Source organism: Nerophis ophidion, linkage group LG24 (genome assembly GCF_033978795.1).
Source record: "Nerophis ophidion isolate RoL-2023_Sa linkage group LG24, RoL_Noph_v1.0, whole genome shotgun sequence".
In the NCBI taxonomy this organism is placed as follows: domain Eukaryota; kingdom Metazoa; phylum Chordata; class Actinopteri; order Syngnathiformes; family Syngnathidae; genus Nerophis; species Nerophis ophidion.
The window spans coordinates 36,430,289-36,450,510 of record NC_084634.1 but is presented as its reverse complement, the minus strand read 5'-3'; the positions used below and the strand labels follow the sequence as shown (position 1 = coordinate 36,450,510).

The 20,222-nt window shown below is 42.4% G+C and overlaps 1 protein-coding gene across 3 annotated transcripts in view; it reads left to right on the top strand.

Moving 5' to 3' along the window:
• The first annotated feature begins 253 nt into the window (after positions 1-253).
• mideasa (mitotic deacetylase associated SANT domain protein a) overlaps positions 254-20,222 on the top strand; it is a 55,949-nt gene continuing 35,980 nt past the window's right edge. Inside the window, exons 1-4 of one of the 3 annotated variants that reach the window (XM_061886286.1) lie at positions 1,767-1,922; positions 2,011-2,069; positions 8,750-10,060; positions 17,722-17,919. In XM_061886286.1, the coding sequence (XP_061742270.1) occupies positions 2,037-2,069; positions 8,750-10,060; positions 17,722-17,919 (1,542 nt within the window). In that variant the 5' untranslated portion in view covers positions 1,767-1,922; positions 2,011-2,036. Of the gene's footprint in view, positions 1,555-1,766; positions 1,923-2,010; positions 2,070-8,749; positions 10,061-17,721; positions 17,920-20,222 lie in introns of those variants that run through there. The other 2 variants (XM_061886287.1, XM_061886288.1) reach the window with 2 other exon arrangements.

Sequence of the window (20,222 nt, the reverse complement as noted above, 5' to 3'; positions counted from 1 at the left end):
AAAAAAAAAAAAGGGGATTGCAATGGGAGCGATTCAGATGTTATTAGACACATTTACTAGGATAATTCTGGAAAATCCCTTATCCGCCTTTTGTGTTGCTAGTGTTTTAGTGAGATTATATAGTACCTGAAATCGGGGGGGGGGGGGGCACAGGTGTGTTGACGCCAGAGTCTCCGAGGGAAGTCACGGCAGCTGCAGCAGGACGAAAGCTCCACTGATGTCTCCGGTAAGAGGCGACTTATTACCACAATTTTCTCACCGAAAACTGCCGGTTGACATGTAGTCGGGATCCATGTTCGCTTGACCGCTCTGATCCATTCTAAACTTTCATCTTCGGGAACTTTAAACAAGGAAACACCGGCTGTGTTTTTGTGGCTAAAGGCTAAAAGCTTCCCACCTCCATCTTTCTACTTTGACTTCTCTATTATTAATTGAAAAAAATTGCAAAAGATTCAGCAACACAGATGTCCAGAATACTGTGTGATTATGCGATTAAAGCAGACTACTTATAGCTTGGATCGGGCTGGAAAATAATGAGACGTCAAACGCACCCATCATCATACCTCGACGTTTTCAACACGACAATTCGTGGGAAATTTAAAATTGCAATTTAGTAAACTAAAAAGGCCGTATCGGCATGTGTTGCAATGTTAATATTTCATCATTGATATATAAACTATCAGACTGCGTGGTTGCTAGTAGTGGCTTTCAGTAGGCCTTTAAGGTCATTTGAAAACATCACCACACATTATAATGGCAGCTACACTTTCCATCTAAAAAAAATAACATTTGGGAATTTCCGGCGGGCCATAATAGAAAGTTAACGGGCCGCATTTGGCCCCCGGGCCTTAATTTGTGCAACCTCGGAACCACAGTACTGTAATCAACTGCAATATTGATGAGACTCCGCCTCCTCGGGCTGCCCGCCTCGCCAAAACAAGCGTACACGGATGCAGTTGTGGGCGGGGCCAAGTCAGCAGGTTGGAAAACAGGATAAGCTGTGATCTGTTTGTGGGTGAGGCACTGCGTTCGGGGGCTCTTTTGCACCACTTTTTTTGTTTTTTTTCGGTCCTCTTGCACTTTTTTTTTTTTTTTTGCCGTGCGTTCGCGTTCCGTTGAGCCGACCGTCGCCACTTTCGACTGGTGCACTTTGACTGCGCAACGCTGCGTTCATGTGCGGAAACTGCAGCGTATTCACACGCCGTCACTAAAGTCGGTCAAGGGGGAAAAAGTTGTAGACGTTTTTTTTTTTTTTTTCTTCCTTTTTTTTTTTTTTTTTTTTTTCTTATTCTTCCGCTGGATACAATGAATAACGTTGTAACTACGGTGTAAGAAAAAAGAAAGGAGAAAAAAAAAAAAAAAAAAAGCACCTTCCGGTCCTTTCGATGATTCCACCCGTATAGACTGCACGCCATATTTAACTGCTGGGAAGAAGAAAAAAAAAACTCCGGGGTGGAGAGAAAGTTGCTCAGTTGTTGCGCACAATCATGGATCTCCACGATTTTCTTTGCGAAGAAACACCGGCCACGGAGAAGCCAGCGTCTCGCGTATGAGGTAAGACATTCAAGTCCATGTTGCCTAACCTTCCAATGCTTCCTTATTGCATCGTGTTTTTTTTTTTTTGTAACACCCATGTGATTGAACCTCATTTCCTGTATTTCTCGTTCGGCCAAACAGCAGCTAACACCCTCAAAAGGCGTGCATGGTCGCTGCTAGCTTGCAATAATAAAAAAAAAAACGTCACACTTCCTGCACAAACATATCTTTGGAGTTGTTACTCTATAAAGCAGTGGTTCTTAACCTGGGTTCAATGTCTGTGAGTCAGCCTCAGGGGTTCGGCGGAGGTCAAAACACACCCGACTCATCGTGTAAATACAAACTTCGGGGTACTACGGATACTGCAACGGCTGACTGATTTGCAGGTGTGTCATTTGTTGTGAGTTTATGCACTGTGTTGGCTTTGTTGTTCGAACAAGGTGATGTTCATGCACGGTTCGATTTGTGCACCAGTTTACTGCGAGGTTTGTTCTCCCGGGATGCAAACGGACTATTCCGGACAAGGCTTGCAGGTAGGAACATATTTATTAAAGGCCTACTGAAATGAGATTTTAGAATAGAATAGAATAGAATGAACTTTATTGTCATTATATTTGCATATAACGAGATTAAAGACTCCAATTTAGGTGCGGTAGTGGGAACAAATATGGGGTGAAATAAATCCAATCCAATCCACTTTATTTATATAGCACATTTAAACAACAATAACGTTTCCAAAGTGCTGCACAGCCATGTTAAAAACAATATTATGCTCCACCAATGACTGAATAAAACAAAAAATAAAAACAAATATGATTAAAAACTATTTTCCATCCATCCATTTTCTACCGCTTATTCCCTTTTGGGGCCGCGGGGGGCGCAGGCGCCTATTTTAGCTACAATCGGGCGGAAGGCGGGGTACACCCTGGACAAGTCGCCACCTCATCGCAGGGCCAAAACAGATAGACAGACAACATTCACACTCACATTCACACACTAGGGCCAATTTAGTGTTGCCAATCAACCTATCCCCAGGTGCATGTCTTTGGAAGTGGGAGGAAGGGAACCCACGCATTCACGGGGAGAACATGCAAACTCCACACAGAAAGATCCCGAGCCTGGATTTGAACCCAGGACTCCAGGACCTTCGTATTGTGAGGCAGACGCACTAACCCCTAAAAACTATTTTAAAGGGTAAAATCAATTAAAACAGTAAAATAAAAATAAAAGTTTATAAAAAACACAGAGGACAACAGAGGACAGAGGACCACACAACTCACGTAGTATTAAAAGCCAAAGAATAAAAGTGGGTCTTAAGACGAGACTTAAAAGACTCCACTGTGGAAGCAGTTTGAACATGGAGGGGCAGAGTGTTCCAGAGCTTAGGGGCGACCACAGAGAAGGCCCTGTCTCCCCTGGTCTTAGGTCTGGTCTTGGGCACCATGAGCTGGAGCTGACTATCGGACCTCAGAACGCGCGCAGGAATGTAAATTTGTATGAGGTCCGAGATATATTGAGGTGCCAGTCCATGTAAAGATTTAAAAACAAACAGCAATGTTTTAAAATCAATTCTAAAATGAACAGGGAGCCAGTGCAAACTCTGAAGAATTGGGGTTATATGCTGGCGTTTCCTGGCCCCTGTTAAAAGTCGTGCTGCCGCGTTCTGGACTAACTGCAACCGGGAGAGAGCTTTTTGGCTAATGCCAGCATAAAGTGCATTGCAGTAGTCCAGGCCACTTGAAATAAAAGCATGCACGACTTGTTCAAAAAAGGTTAAAAGATAAAAACGGTTTAACCTTTACTAAAAGACGAAGGTGTTAAAAACACGATTTTAAAACGCCATTGACTTGTTTGTCTAGTTTAAAATGGCTGTCTATAGTGACGCCAAGGCTGGTGACTTTGGGACGCACATCATTTTGCAATGGTCCCAAGTCAGTGAGGGCCGGGCCAAAAACTAAAATTTCCGTTTTTCCCTCATTCATTATTAAAAAAAGACAATTTCCACATTAATTTTAGCGAGGATGAAAGATTCGTGTTTGAGGATATTGATAGCGACGGACTAGAAAAAAAAAAGATAAAAAAAAGAATAAGTAAAAAAAAAAAAAAGCGATTTCATTGGGAGGGATTCCGATGTTTATAGACACTATTACTAGGATAATTCTGGGAAATTCTTAATCTTTCTATTGTGTTGCTAGTTAAATAGTACCTGATAGTCTTGAGCGAGGATGAAAGATTCGTGTTTGAGGATATTGATAGCGACGGACTAGAAAAAAAATATGATAAAAAAAAAACAAGTAAAAAAAAAAACGCGATTGCACTGGGACGGATTCCAATGTTTTTAGAGACATTTACTAGGATAATTCTGGGAAATTCCTAATCTTTCTATTGCGTTGCTAGTTAAATAGTACCTGATAGTCTTGAGCGTTTCCTGGCCCCTGTTAAAAGTCGTGCTGCCCCGTTCTGGACTAACTGCAACCGGGAGAGAGCTTTTTGGCTGATGCCAGCATAAAGTGCATTGCAGTAGTCCAGGCCACTTGAAATAAAAGCATGCACGACTTGTTCAAAAAAGGTTAAAAGATAAAAACGGTTTAACCTTTACTAAAAGACGAAGGTGTTAAAAACACGATTTTAAAACGCCATTGACTTGTTTGTCTAGTTTAAAATGGCTGTCTATAGTGACGCCAAGGCTGGTGACTTTGGGACGCACATCATTTTGCAATGGTCCCAAGTCAGTGAGGGCCGGACCAAAAACAAAAGTTTCCGTTTTTCCCTCATTCATTATTAAAAAAACCCGACAATTTCCACATTAATTTGAGCGAGGATGAAAGATTCGTGTTTGAGGATATTGATAGCGACGGACTAGAAAAAAAATATGATTAAAAAAAACGCGATTGCACTGGGACGGATTCCGATGTTTTTAGAGACATTTACTAGGATAATTCTGGGAAATTCCTAATTTTCTATTGCGTTGCTAGTTAAATAGTACCAATAGTCTTGAGCGAGGATGAAAGATTCGTGTGTGAGGATATTGATAGCGACGGACTAGAAAAAAAATATGATTAAAAAAACAAGTAAAAATAAACGCGATTGCACCGGGACGGATTCCGATGTTTTTAGAGACATTTACTAGGATAATTCTGGGAAATTCCTAATCTTTTTTATTGCGTTGCTAGTTAAATAGTACCTGATAGTCTTGAGCGAGGATGAAAGATTCGTGTTTGAGGATATTGATAGCGACGGACTAGAAAAAAAATATGATAAAAAAGAAATAAGTAAAAAAACGTGATTGCATTGGGACGGATTCCGACGTTTTTAGACACATTTACTTGGATAATTCTGGGAAATTCCTAATCTTTCTATTGTGTTGCTAGTTAAATAGTACCTGATAGTCGGAGGGGTGTGTCCACGGGTGTGTTGACGCGCAGTGTCTCAGGGGAGTCGACGGCAGCTATAGACGGCACAAGCTCAGCTTTTCTCCGGTAAGAACTGACTTTTTAACCACAATTTTCTCACCGAAACCTGCTGGTTGACATTTGGTACGGATCCATGTTGGCTTGACCGCGCTCTTATCCGTAGTAAAGTTTCACCTCCGGGAATTTTAAACAAGGAATCACCGTGTGTTTGTGTGGCTAAAAGCTAAAACTTCCCAACTCCATCTTTCTACTGTGACTTCTCTAATATTAATTGAACAAATTGCAAAAGTTTCAGCAACACAGATCTCCAAAATACTGTGTAAGTATGCCGTTCAAGCTGACGACTTTTAGCTGTGTGTGTGTGCAGCGCTCATATTTCCTTAAAATCCGTGACGTCTTGCGTACACGTCATCATTATACAACGTTTTCAAGACGAAACTCCCGTGAAATTTAAAATTGTAATTTAGAAAACTAAAAAGGCTGTATTGGCATGTGTTGCCTGAGATAGGTGCCAGTGCCCCCCGCGACCCTTAAAGGGAATAAGCGGTAGGAAATGGATGGATGGCATGTGTTGCAATGTTAATATTTCAGCATTGATATATAAACAGACTGTGTGGTGGGTAGTAGTGGCTTTCAGTAGGCCTTTAACTCGATAAATCTTGGCAGGGCATGAGGTAAACAAACATACCATATTTCCTTGAATTGCCGCCGGGGCGCTAATTAATTTAAAACCTCTTCTCACTCCTGCGCTTACCAAAGGCATGCGGTAAAAGTAAGCGTGCGCAAATTATTTTAAAACCTCTTCTCACTCCGGCACTTACCAAAGGTATGCATTAAAAATTTCAGTGTGATGTAAGCTTGGACCTTAAATCCTACTGAATAGCTCTAAATCTTCTCTCCTTTATGCGATTTCAAATTACCGGTATTGAAATCAGCCTCTTCCATTTTGAAAATGATGACAGGGGAAGTGTCACTCGTGATGTCACGAGTTTGACCAGGCGGCAATACTAAGCATGCGCTAATTATTTTGGGAAGCGAGTTTGACGCGGCAGTAATTCAAGGCTGGCGCATACTATATGCCCTGAGGCAATTCAAGGAAATACGGTAAACAATGGCGGGAAACAAACACAAAACTGTGGCATGAAACAAACAAACATAAACTATGGCTTGGAACGAACACGAAACTGTGGCAAGAAATAAACGAGACTTTAGTGGACACGACATGAATCGAGCAACATGAACTGTGGCATCGCATGAAAACAAGCAACGACGCCCGGCCGACTGACTGGCAAAGACAGGCTTTAATAAGGGTCCTGATTAGAAACGGGTGCACAGTCCGAACACCAGAGGCAGGTGAAAATCATAAGTGGTAACCAAACAAAACAAGGGAGCGCAAAAAGGAACTAAAAGAGTCCAAAAACTAACAAAAAGATAACAAAAACATGATTGAGACCACATATCATGACAACATTAAGTCTTTGTTACTTAGAATATGTTCCCTGTACTAAAGTGTTACCAAAAACATATAACTTTGTCTTGAATTAGAACTTTTTTATTTTTAACTAATGAAGGTTTCAGTGAATGCACATATGAAACTGGTGGGGTTCGGTACCTCCAACAAGGTTAAGAACCACTGGTCTACTCGAATATTACGATATAGTCATTTTCTATATCGCACAGAGACAAACCTGCGATATATATCGTATATCGATATATCGCCCAGCCCTAGCTTACAGGTAGGAACATATTTATTAACTCGATGAATCTTGGCAGGGCATGAGGTAAACAAACATAAACTATGGCGGGTAACAAACACAAAACTGTGGCATGAAACAAACAGACATAAACTATGGCTTCGAACAAACACGAAACTGTGGCAAGAAATAAACGAGACTTTAGTGGACACGACATGAATCGAGCAACATGAACTGTGTTATCGCATGAAAACAAGCGACGCCAGGCCGACTGACTGGCAAAGACAGGCTTCAATAAGGGTCCTGATTAGAAACAGGTGCACAGTCCGAACACCAGAGGCAGCTGAAAATCATAAGTGGTAACCAAACAAAACAAGGGTGCGCAAAAAGGGACTAAAAGAGTCCAAAAACTAACAAAAAGATAACAAAAACATGATCCAGACCACAGATCATGACAAAATTAAGTCTTTGTTACTTAGAATATGTTCCCTATACTAAAGTGTTACCAAAAACATATAACTTTGTCTTGAATTAGAACTTTTTTTTTTTTAAATTTTTAACTAATGAAGGTTTCAGTGAATGCACATATGAAACTGGTGGGGTTCGGTACCTCCAACAAGGTTAAGAACCACTGGTCTACTCGAATATTACGATATAGTCATTTTCTATATCGCACAGAGACAAACCTGCGATATATATCGTATATCGATATATCGCCCAGCCCTAGCTTGCAGGTAGGAACATATTTATTAACTCGATGAATCTTGGCAGGGCATGAGGTAAACAAACATAAACTATGGCGGGGGACAAACACAAAACTGTGGCATGAAACAAACAAACATAAACTATGGCTTCGAACAAACACGAAACTGTGGCAAGAAATAAAGAAGACTTTCGTGGACATGACATGAATGGAGCAACATGAACTGTGGTATCGCATGAAAACAAGCAACGACACCAGGCCGACTGACTGGCAAAGACAGGCTTAAACAAGGGTCTTGATTAGAAACAGGTGCACGGTCCGAACACCAGAGGCAGCTGAAAATCACAAGTGGTAACCAAACAAAACAAGGGAGCGCAAAAAGGGACTAAAAGAGTCCAAAAACTAACAAAAAGATAACAAAAACATGATTGAGACCACATATCATGACAACATTAAGTCTTTGTTACTTAGAATATGTTCCCTATACTAAAGTGTTACCAAAAACATTTAACTTTGTCTTGAATTAGAACTTTTTATTTTTTTTATTTTTAACTAATCAAGGTTTCAGTGAATGCACATATGAAACTGGTGGGGTTCGGTACCTCCAACAAGGTTAAGAACCACTGGTCTACTCGACTATTACGATATAGTCATTTTCTATATCGCACAGAGACAAACCTGCGATATATATCGTATATCGATATATCGCCCAGCCCTAGCTTGCAGGTAGGAACATATTTATTAACTCGATGAATCTTGGCAGGGCATGAGGTAAACAAACATAAACTATGGCGGGTAACAAACACAAAACTGTGGCATGAAACAAACAAACATAAACTATGGCTTCGAACAAACACGAAACTGTGGCAAGAAATAAAGAAGACTTTCGTGGACACGACATGAATGGAGCAACATGAACTGTGGTATCGCATGAAAACAAGCAACGACGCCAGGCCGACTGACTGGCAAAGACAGGCTTAAATAAGGGTCTTGATTAGAAACAGGTGCACGGTCCGAACACCAGAGGCAGCTGAAAATCACAAGTGGTAACCAAACAAAACAAGGGAGCGCAAAAAGGGACTAAAAGAGTCCAAAAAGATAACAAAAACATGATCCAGACCACAGATCATGACAAAATTAAGTCTTTGTTACTTAGAATATGTTCCCTATACTAAAGTGTTACCAAAAACATATAACTTTGTCTTGAATTTTTTTAACTAATGAACAAACAAAACAGAAACTGGTGGGGTTCGGTACCTCCAACAAGGTTAAGAACCACTGCTATAAAGCATGCATGCTCTTTGACCTTTCTGATTTGGCCTCCATTTCCTGTGTGCTTTTTTATTTATTTTTTTTCTAAGGAGGTAAATAAAGTGTCTGTCTCTCCCTTTTTTTCCTACAAGGTGCGGCACGCTAAAGAGGATGGGCGTCACACGCCAGTGGTAATTTCCCACCCAAAAAAAAAAACAACAAAAAAAAGTCAACCGCAGGATACAATGAGTCTTCCTCCTCAGAGCGGCAAGCATCGCGCGGCGGCCATGAAGGAGCCCGTGCAACATGCCGGGGACGTTTATTACGGACTGGGACCTTTGGCTATGGAGTCGGGCCAGAGCGACATGGCGGGAAGCTCGGGGGTTTTTAACCCGGAGAAGGCGCCGCAGGTCCTGCCGTCCTATCAACAGGTGGCTCCCGTCAAGTGGGTGCACCAGGACTCCACCAACTGGTCTCAAGAAGCCCCCGTGCCTGGGTGGGGGCAGAACTTTGGGCCCTACATGAATGCCCGCGGCTTCCATAAGATGGCGGGCGACAATCAGCAGCAGCAGCAGCCGCCGCCCCCAGAAGCGTACCGGGACGCCGCCCGGGGTCAAGCCCAGGGGCGGGGGCTGGAGTGGGAGCAGCAGGCGGCGGCTGCCATGCACCAAGCCCAGATGCAGGCGTACCAGCACGGACACAAAGACCTGCAAGGGACGCCGCACAACGTGCAGGGGTCCATGCTGCAGCCTTTCCAGGCCACCTTCAGCAAGCAGCAGTTCTCCTCGGGGTACTACCCGGTTTTTACGGGCAACAAGGGAATGCAGGGCTTAACGTACGGGGAGCAGCCGAAAACACAACAACAACAACAACAGCAGCAGCAGCAGCAGCAGCTGCTACACCAGATGCAGCAGCAGCAGCTGCAGCAGCAACTTAAGCAGCAGCAGCAGATGCAACAAATGCAGCAGCTGCAGCAGCATCAATACCACCAGCAGCAACTCCACGAGCGGCAGCAACAAATGCAGAATATGCAGCAAGCACAGACTCTACCCCAGCAGGACATCCAACCCGCTAATTTTGCCCATTTCAACCTCTGCCCGCCTGAAAAAAAGGACTCCGCGCCATCCCTGGAGGTCCAACCCAGGCAGCAGGGTCCTGGAGGTCTCCACCCCGCGCCGGCCCCTCCCCGACGCTCGCGCCGCCTCTCCAGAGACGGACAGTCGCCTCAGTCCCCGCCGGCCGCCGCCCACATGTGGGCCCCCAAGGAGGCCGCCCAGAACGGAGTAGCGGGGGCTCAGGCGGCCGCCCGGGGAGGAGACGGCCTGGCGGCGACGGGGGGAGTCATCCAGAGCACCCGCAGGAGGAGGAGGGCGTCGAAGGAGATCAACTTGGAGACCCTGGCCCAGAAGGCTTCGGAAATGCCCTCCCTGCCCGAGTCCCTGTCGGCGGCTCTCAAAACCGAGGTCGGGTGTTTTATTTTATTCCTAAATCGTGAAATGTGGTTACAGGGAGTTTGCACACAAGACAAAACAAAAAAAATGCAAGCTTCAGTTTAAAGATGTCGATGAGGTTCATTTAGCCCTGCGTTTTTCAACCACTGTGCCGAGGCCGTGGGATACAGTCTGGTGTGCCGTGGGAGATGATCTAATTTCACCTACTTGGGTTAAAATATATCTTTGTAAACCAGTAATTATAGTCTGCAAATGATGTCTAGAGCTCGGCAGAGTAAGTGAATTGTGAAGTGAATTATATTTATATAGCGCTTTTCTCTAGTGACTCAAAGCACTTTACAGAGTGACACCCAATATCTAAGTTACATTTAAACCAGTGTGGGTGGCACTGGGAGCAGGTGGGTAAAGTGTCTTGCCCAAGGACACAACAGCAGTGACTAGGATGGCGGAAGCGGGAATTGAACCTGCAACCCTCAGGTTGCTGGCACGGCCACTCTACCAACCGAGCTATACCGCCCCGTGTAATACTCTTCCGTATCAGTAGATGGCAGTCGGTAGCTAATTGCTTTGTCGATGTCAGAAACAGCGGGAGGCAGGGTGCAGGTAAAAAAGTATCTAATGCTTGAACCAAAAATAAACAAAAGGTGAGTGCCCCTTAGAGAAGGCATTGAAGCTTAGGGAAGGTTATGCAGAACAAAACTAAAACTGAACTGGGTACTAAGTAAAGAAAAACAGAATGCTGGACGACAGCAAAGACTTACTGTGGAGCAAAGACAGCGTCCACAATGTACATCCGAACATGACATGACAATCAACAATGTCCCCACAAAGAAGGATAAAAACAACTGAAATATTCTTGATTGCTAAAACAAAGTAGATGCGGGGAATATCGCTCAAAGGAAGACATGAAACTACCAAAAAAAGAGAACAAGACACCAAAATATGAGCGCTAGACAAGAAGTAAAAGACTACACACAGGAAAAGTGCAAAAAAGTCCAAATAAGTCAGGGTGTGATGTGACAGTACACCTACTTTAAGACAAGTTTTTTAATAATTTCTGCTGGTGGTGTGCCTCCTCATTTTTTTCACCGCAAAAAATGTGCCTTGGCTCAAACAAGGTTGAAGAACACTGATTTAGCCGAATGATGTGTATTTATAAATGGTGGATTTATATAGGCGACGCTGCAAAAAGTTAATGTTCAAAAAGAAGAAGAAAAAAAAGCAGAGGAGACCCAGGCCCTTGTAGGGGAGACCGGATGCTATGGACATCGAGTGGGTCCAGCATAATATTGTGAGAGTCCAGTCCATAGTGGATCTAACATAATAGTGAGAGTCCAGTCCATAGTGGATCTAACATAATAGTGAGAGTCCAGTCCAAAGTAGATCTAGCATAATATTGACAGTCCAGTCCATAGTGGATTTAACATAATATTGTGAAAGTCCAGTCCATAGTGGATCTAACATAATAGTGAGAGTCCAGTCCATAGTGGATCTAACATAATATTTCGTTTGAAAGAGGAAGGACCTCCCCTCCCCTTTCTCTTCCTCACTCTTGTTTCTGTTCGACACTTCCTCCAACTCTTGCAAAATCAATTTCTGGGGTTTGTTTCATTTACGACCTCAGCAGTCTCCCTCGTGCACGTCCCATCGCCGCAAACTTTATCATGACTTGCACAATCTGGATAATAATGTTTGTGGTTGCTATGTGGATGCAGAGAAAATGAGCAACCATTGAATTGAATGATTTTATTTTATCCTACTTATTTCATTTAATTTCTTTAAAACAATTGAACGTTAAATACTTTGTATAAATAGAAAACCAGAACAGTACTTCTACTTTATTGGAGGAAAAAACAAGATGTGCATTCAATGTGCAAGACATAAATAATCAATTTGGCACACAGGATGTTGCTACGCACATCCCTGCTTTGCCACTATAGATCTCACCAGATTGTGCAAGAAAGCCCGAGGCCGATATATCGTTACAACTGCGCCGCTCGCCCGTGTTGCACAACAAATGGAGAGTGAGCGCTATTTATAATAACGCCGCTGTGCACAAGTGTGGCCGAGCAGCTGCATGTCCGCACACCTCCACATTCCTCACGCTCTTTTCTCAGTCATGCAGCACTCAAGAGGGCGGGGCCACGTCGCCCCGGCTCCCGTGTTGTCTTGAATGCACCAAACGTTTGCTTTCATATCCCGTAAACTTGCCACGTGCCGTGGTTTTATCGTCCGGTGCAGTGTTTTTCAACCTTTTTTTTGAGCCGAGGCACATTTTTTTTTTGCATTGAAAAGGGACGGCGTGGCGCAGTGGGAGAGTGGCCGTGCGCAACCCGAGGGTCCCTGGTTCAAGTCCCACCTAGTACCAACCTCGTCACGTCCGTTGTGTCCCTGAGCAAGACACTTCACCCTTGCTCCTGATGGGTGCTGGTTGGCGCCTTGCATGGCAGCTCCCTCCATCAGTGTGTGAATGGGTAAATGTGGAAGTAGTGTCAAAGCGCTTTGAGTACCTTGAAGGTAGAAAAGCGCTATACAAGTACAACCCATTTATTTATTTATTTAAAAAAATCCGTAGGTGCACCACTGGCAGAAATCATTAAAAAAAACGAAACTCGGTTGACAGTATAAAGCAGGGGTCGGGAACCTTTTTGGCTGAGAGAGCCAAGAAGCCAAATATTTGAAAATGTATTTCCGTAAGAGCCATTAATAATAATAATTTGTTTTTACACTGAACACAACTAATCACGTGCATTTTTAAGTAAAACCAACATTTCTAGGGTATAATAAGTCTGTTATTCTCTGTAATAACATTGTTATTCTGAAGCTAACTGGGGGGTGGGGGGGTGGTCTGCGGGTCTGCAGCGAAGCAGGGTGTGCCAGGACCGGCCTCAAAATCAGCGACAGGAGCGTAGTCGGCCCACTTGGGCCTTGTTATCTAATCGCCTGTCGCTATGTTATTAAGCAGCAGCCATGAGGAGAGACGGGTTTGGGGCTGGAGCCAGAGCGCGAGCGAGGACGAAAGAGAAAAAGACAATTGCTGGAAAGCAACTGAGAAACTTATTGAAAAATAAAACGATATTGTAACCCTGAAACAGGCTCTCATGTCGGTGCTTGGGGGTTTGAAGAGACCCCCTGAAGAGACCCCCGGGAGGGCAAGCCCCACACTAATCAATAATATTTTAAAATATATTTCTGTAAGAGCCATATACATTTTTTTTTTTTAAACACTGAACACAACTAAACAAGTACATTTTTAAGTAAGACCAACATTTCTAGAGTATAACAGGTCTCTTATTCTTTGTAATAACATTGTTATTCTGAAGCTAACTGTGGAGGGGGCGTGGCCTGCGGGCCTGCAGCGATAGGTGCGTAGATGGCCCACCTGGGCCTTGTTATCTAATCACCTGTCGCTCTGTAATAAGCAGCAGCCAGGAGGAGAGACTGGGTTTGAGCTGGAAATACTATTGCTGGAAAGCAACTGAGAGACTTATTGAAAAATAAAACAATATTTTAACCCTGAAACAGGCTCTCATGTCGGTGCTTGGGGGGTCTGAAGAACCCCCAGGAGGGCAAGCCCCACACTAACCAATAATAAATAAATAACTTTTTACCATTAACGCAACTTCTTGAACAGGTGCGGTAGAAAACGGATGGATGGATTAAAATGCACGAGAATGTTTTATATTTTGAACGTTGCTTTTAACACTGTGGTTACAAGTGGAATTATTCATTACTTAGCCTGTTAAGCAACGTCAGCTCAGATTTATCTGAGATCCACATGCAGTCATCAAAAGAGCCACATCTGGCTCTAGAGCCATAGGTTCCCTACCCCTGGTATAAAGTCATCGCCGCTATGGTTGGAGATAACTTTAAAGCAGGGGTGTCAGACTCAATTTACCTGGAGGCCACTGGATGCAGAAAGTGGGTGAGCCGCAAGAAAAGAGTTCTTAAACAAATCTAACATGCACTTTTTGATGAATTCACCTTTTTTGAATGACATACATTTGGGCAAAAAAGTATTTAGTCAGCCAGCGATTGTGCAAGTTCTCCCACTTAAAATGATGACAGAGGTCTGTAATTTTCATCATAGGTACACTTCAACTGTGAGAGACAGAATGTGAAAAAAAAATCCAGGAATTCACATTGTAGGAATTTTAAAGAATTTATTCATAAATTATGGTATTTGTTAAACCATTCAAAGTTCTCATTGATGGAAGGAGGTTTTGGCTCCAAATCTCACGATACATGGCCCCATTCATTCTTTCCTTAACACGGATCAATCGTCCTGTCCCCTTAGCAGAAAAACAGCCCCAAAGCATGATGTTTCCACCCCCATGCTTCACAGTAGGTGTGGTGTTCTTGGGATGCAACTCAGTATTCTTCTTCCTCCAAACACGATGAGTTGAGTTTATACCAAAATGGATACATGGATGATAGAATAGAATAGAATAGAGTTTTATTGTCATTATTGCAATGAACAGGTTCAAAGAACAACGAAATTGGAGCAGATCCCCTAAGGCAGTGGTCCCCAACCACCCGATTGGTACCGGGCCGCAGAATAATTTTTTTTTTTTTTATTAAATCAACATAAAAAACACAATATACACTTACAATTAGTGCACCAACCACAAAAACCTCCCCTTTTCATGACAAAAACGTCCCTTTTTCATGACAAAGAGGAAAAAAAAAAAAAGGACTCCCCCCCATCCCCCCCACGCCCATGGGCCGCGAGACAAATTATTAAGCGTTGACCGGTCCGCGGATACAAAAAGGTTGGGGACCACTGCCCTAAGGTGCATATACAATATGGTAATATAAATAGTAAAAAAAACAAAAAGTATATATATATCCATACAGATGCATATATGCATGCATATGAATATATATCCACACATACATATAACATTATTGCACATTGTAGTCCGAAAAAATTGCAAATTTTTTTAAAACATTACACATGATGGACATATTGTGCTCACTCAGTGCCTGTTTAATGCTACTATGGCTCTTGGGTAAAAGCTGTTTTTTAGTCTATTGGTGCTCGCTTTTAGCACCCTGTAGCGTCTGCCTGAGGGTAGTAGTGGACAGTGGACACAGCAGAGGATTGGGAGAATGTCATGTGGTCAGATGAAACCAAAATAGAACTTTTTGGTATAAACTCCACTTGTCGTGTTTGGAGGAAGAAGAATACTGAGTTGCATCCCAAGAACACCACACCTACTGGGAAGCATGGGGGTGGAAACATCATGCTTCGGGGCTGTTTTTCTGCTAAGGGGACAGGACGATTGATCCGTGTTAAGGAAAGAATGAATAGGGCCATGTATCGTGAGATTTTGAGCCAAAACCTCCTTCCATCGGTGAGAATTTTGAATGGTTGACCAAATACTTCTTTTCCACCATAATTTACAAATAAATTCTTTAAAATTCCTGGATTTTTTTCACATTGTCTCTCACAGTTGAAGTGTACCTATGGTGGAAATTACAGACCTCTGTCATCATTTTAAGTGGGAGAACTTGCACAATCGCTGGCTGACTAAATACTTTTTTGCCCCACTGTACTTGCAAACTCTCGCGATCTTTCCGGGAAACACCCGAATATCAGTGCTCCCCTCGACAATCTCCCGAGGCGATCATTCTCCTGGTTTTCACCTGTACAACAATATTAAGGGTGTGCCGTGATGGCACTGCCTTAAGCGTCCACTTTCCCCCCATACAAACGGTGAGCCGGCCCAGTCACACATTGTATGAGGCTTCTGCAGACCCACGGATGTGACTGCAAGGCATACTTGTTCAACAGCCATGCTGGTCACACTGAGGGTGGCCGTACAAACAACTTTATCACTGCTACAAATATTCGCCACACTGTGAACCCACACCAAACAAGAATGACAAACACATTTTGGGAGAACATCCGCACCGTAACACAACATAAACACAACAGAACAAATACCCAGAATCCAATGCAGCCCTAACTCTATGGGGTGGGGTTGGGGGGGTGGTGTATATTGTAGCCCGGAAGTCTGACAATGGTCCATCAGGGTTCATAAAAATGACAGTTATATTTTCAGGGTGTGCATCTTAAACACAATAATATAATTGGTATTCAAAATATTTCACCTTGGATTTGAGGTGCTATTTTACTAATTGATAAAGCATGACAAGTAGCAGCCTTTTTTTTTTTTTTTTTTACTTGGATACATTTGTAATTGCACATTTAAAACTATTTTAGGAATTTCAAGGAGTTCACACTGCAAAAACTGACATCTACGTAAGATGAAATATCTCAAATAAGGCTGATATTTGCTTATTTTCTGTCCGATAAGATCATTCTTCTCAGTAAGCAGATTTTATGTTAGAGTGTTTTACTTGTTTTAAGTGTTTTGGTCCTGATTGATCTCAGTAAGTTATTACAGCTTGTAGTACATATGTCAGGGATGTCCAAAGTGCGGCCCGGGGGCCATTTGCGGCCCAAAGCTAACTGTTTACCGGCCCCACACACATTCTGGAAATGCTATTGCAAAAATATAAAAGAACATTAAAAATATTGGAATGAGGTGAAATCTATCAAGAAAAAGTTGCAATGTTGACACAAAGCTGCCATGCAGGCTGTTTGTTTTCTTTTGTCTCTTTATTTTTGATTTTTTTTGCCATAGCTAAAAAAAATAATAATAATGCCAAAAAAAATCCATGTTTTAATTAATTATTTTCAAAGCTCCAATTAGTTCAAATATTTCACTTTAAAATGTTTTATGTGGTAAATATTGCACATATTGTGTAGTTGCCATATAAAAACAAAGTTTTCTTTGACAAAATTGCATAAAACAAACAAAATAATAGTTTAAACGTAAAAATCGACGGATATATCTGAAGTTCATCTCGTAACGTAAGTGTTGAAAGTAAAAAAAAAAAACTAATAAAAATGTATCACTTTCTGAGTGGGGCACCTTTTGGATCTCAAATATATTTAGAGGTATTTTATTTATCTTTTCACTGTGATTACTCAAAAAAAATAAAGAATTAAAATCAATGGTGTCCTGCATTATTGATCTTTTAGGGCTCTAATTACTAAATACTGCATAATTCAGTTTTACTATTAAAAAAACAAAGATGTTTTTGACAGAAAAGCCATAAAATCTTTTTTTTTTTTTTTTTTTAAGTTGATAGAGAGATTTACTGTAAGCGTTAAATAAAAAATAAATATAAAAATTGGACTTATGTTTAACATTTTAATAACTGAGACCCTTTACGGTCCCCGGGACTGCTAAAGGTAACATTTTGAAAATCCATATATTTTGTTATGGTTTGAAAATGAAAAATATCAAAATAGCCCCCGCATGCTTGAATTTTTCCATGTGTAGCCTTCAGTGGAAAAAGTTTGGACACCCCTGACATATGTACATATGATTTCTTATGTTTTTATTTTTAAAACATTTGAGAAAAAAAATTCATTATGGGGTATTGTGTACATAATTTTGAGGACAAAAATGAGTTCATTTCAATTTGTAATAAGGCTACAACATAAAATGTGGAAATAGTGAAGCGCTGTGAATACTTTCAGGATGCACTGTACTATTTAATGCATGGAGGACTATCCATCCATTCATTTTATACCGTTTGTCTTCCTTGCACCGGTTTGATTTTGCCCCATTTTTGTTGTTGTTTCCGTTTCTCAGCAGGGAGACGGTCCTCGAGGCAAGCACGCCGCTATGGTCCCTTTAGTCATGCCCGTGTCCGTGCCGGTGCACAGGAGCCAAGCGGCGCCGCAGGGAGCCGCGTCGCACGGACGAGCGGCGCAGGCGGAGCGGCCCGCGGCGCAGCCGGACTGCAAACCGTCCGTCATCGTGGCTCGACGGAAATCCCTCAGAAACACGGTGACCGAGAGTTTTTTTGAGCAGAACATAAACTAGCCTAGAACGGGTGTTTCCAAAACTTTTTTATTCACCATACGGAAAAGTCATAACATGCAAGGTGAATCAATCAATCAGTCAATGTTTATTTATATAGCCCTAAATCACAAGTGTCTCAAAGGGCTGCACGAGCCACAATGACAGGCTGTGGCTTTTATACCATAAAGGCCTACTGAAATGAGATGTTCTTATTCAAACGGGGATAGCAGGTCCATTCTATGTGTCATACTTGATCATTTCGCCATATTGCCATATTTTTGCTGAAAGGATTTAGTAGAGAACATCCACGATAAAGTTCTCAACTTTTGGTTGCTAATAAATAAAGCCTTGCCTGTACCGGACGATGTGCGCGTGACGTCACGGGTTGTGGAGCTCCTCACATCCTCACATCGTTTACAATCATGGCCACCAGCAGTAGGAGCGATTCGGACCGAGAAAGCGACAATTTCCCCATTAATTTGAGCGAGGATGATAGATTTGTGGATGAGGAAAGTGAGAGTGAAGGACTAGAAAAAAAACAAAAAACTAGATGGCAGAGCGATTCAGATGTCATTGGACAAATTTACTAGGATAATTCTGGAAAATCCCTTATCTGCTTATTGTGTTACTAGTGTTTTAGTGATTAAAGGCTGTCCTTTGTCACCGATTCTGTTCATAACTTTTATGGACAGAATTTCTAGGCGCAGTCAAGGCGTTGAGGGGTTCCGGTTTGGTGACCGCAGGATTAGGTCTCTGCTTTTTGCAGATGATGTGGTCCTGATGGCTTCATCTGACCGGGATCTTCAGCTCTTACTGGATCGGTTTGCAGCCGTGTGTGAAGCGACCGGAATGAGAATCAGCACCTCCAAGTCCGAGTCCATGGTTCTCGCCCGGAAAAGGGTGGAATGCCATCTCCGGGTTGGGGAGGAGACCCTGCCCCAAGTGGAGGAGTTCAAGTCCCTAGGAGTCTTGTTCATGAGTGAGGGAAGAGTGGATCGTGAGATCGACAGGTGGATCGGTGCGGCGTCTTCAGTAATGCGGACGTTGTATCGATCCGTTGTGGTGAAGAAGGAGCTGAGCCGGAAGGCAAAGCTCTCAATTTACCGGTCGATCTACGTTCCCATCCTCACCTATGAGCTTTGGGTCATGACCGAAAGGATAAGATCACGGGTACAAGGGGCCGAAATGAGTTTGCTCCGCCGGGTGGCGGGGCTCTCCCTTAGAGATAGGGTGAGAAGCTCTGCCATCCGGGAGGAACTCAAAGTAAAGCCGCTGCTCCTCCACATGGAGAGGAGCCAGATGAGGTGGTTCGGGCATCTGGTCAGGATGCCACCCGAACGCCTCCCTAGGGAGGTGTTTAGGGCACGTCCAACCGGTAGGAGGCCACGGGGAGGACCCAGGACACGTTGGGAAGACTATGTCTCCCGGCTGGCCTGGGAACGCCTCGGGATCCCCCGGGAAGAGCTAGACGAAGTGGCTGGGGAGAGGGAAGTCTGGGTTTCCCTGCTTAGGCTGTTGCCCCCGCAATACATCTAACAAATCCCAATTACCATGTACAATATTACATTATTTGTAACAGCGTCATTAAAAAAAAAAAGGGCAGCATGCAAAAAAAGAGGAGATCCAGCAGAAAATGTACATTATAAAGAAGGAGAGGATAAGTAGCTAACAGTCTGGTAATGCAGTGTTTTTCAACCTTTTTGAGCCAAGGCACATTTTTTGTGTTGAAAAAATGCGGAGGCACACCACCAGCAGAAATCATTAAAACGAAACTCAGTTGACAGTAAAAAGTCGTCGTGGCAATTGTTGGATATGACTTTAAAGCATAAGCAAGCATGCATCCCTATAGCTCTTGTCTCAAAGTAGGTGTACTGTCACATCACACCCTGACTTATTTGGACTTTTTGGCTGTTTTCCTGTGTCTAGTGTTTTACTTCTTGTCTTGCGCTCCTATTTTGGTGGCTTTTTCTCTTTTTTTGGTAGTTTCATGTCTTCCTTTCAGCGATATTCCCCGCATCTACTTTGTTTTAGCAGTCAAGAATATTTCAGTTGTTTTTATCCTAATATATATATATATATATATATATATATATATATATATATATATATATATATATATATATATATATATATATACATACATACACACATATATGTGTGTGTATATACATATACACACATACACATAATATATATATATATATATATATATATATATATATATATATATATATATATATAACATACACACATATATAATGTGTGTGTCTATATATAAATATATATAT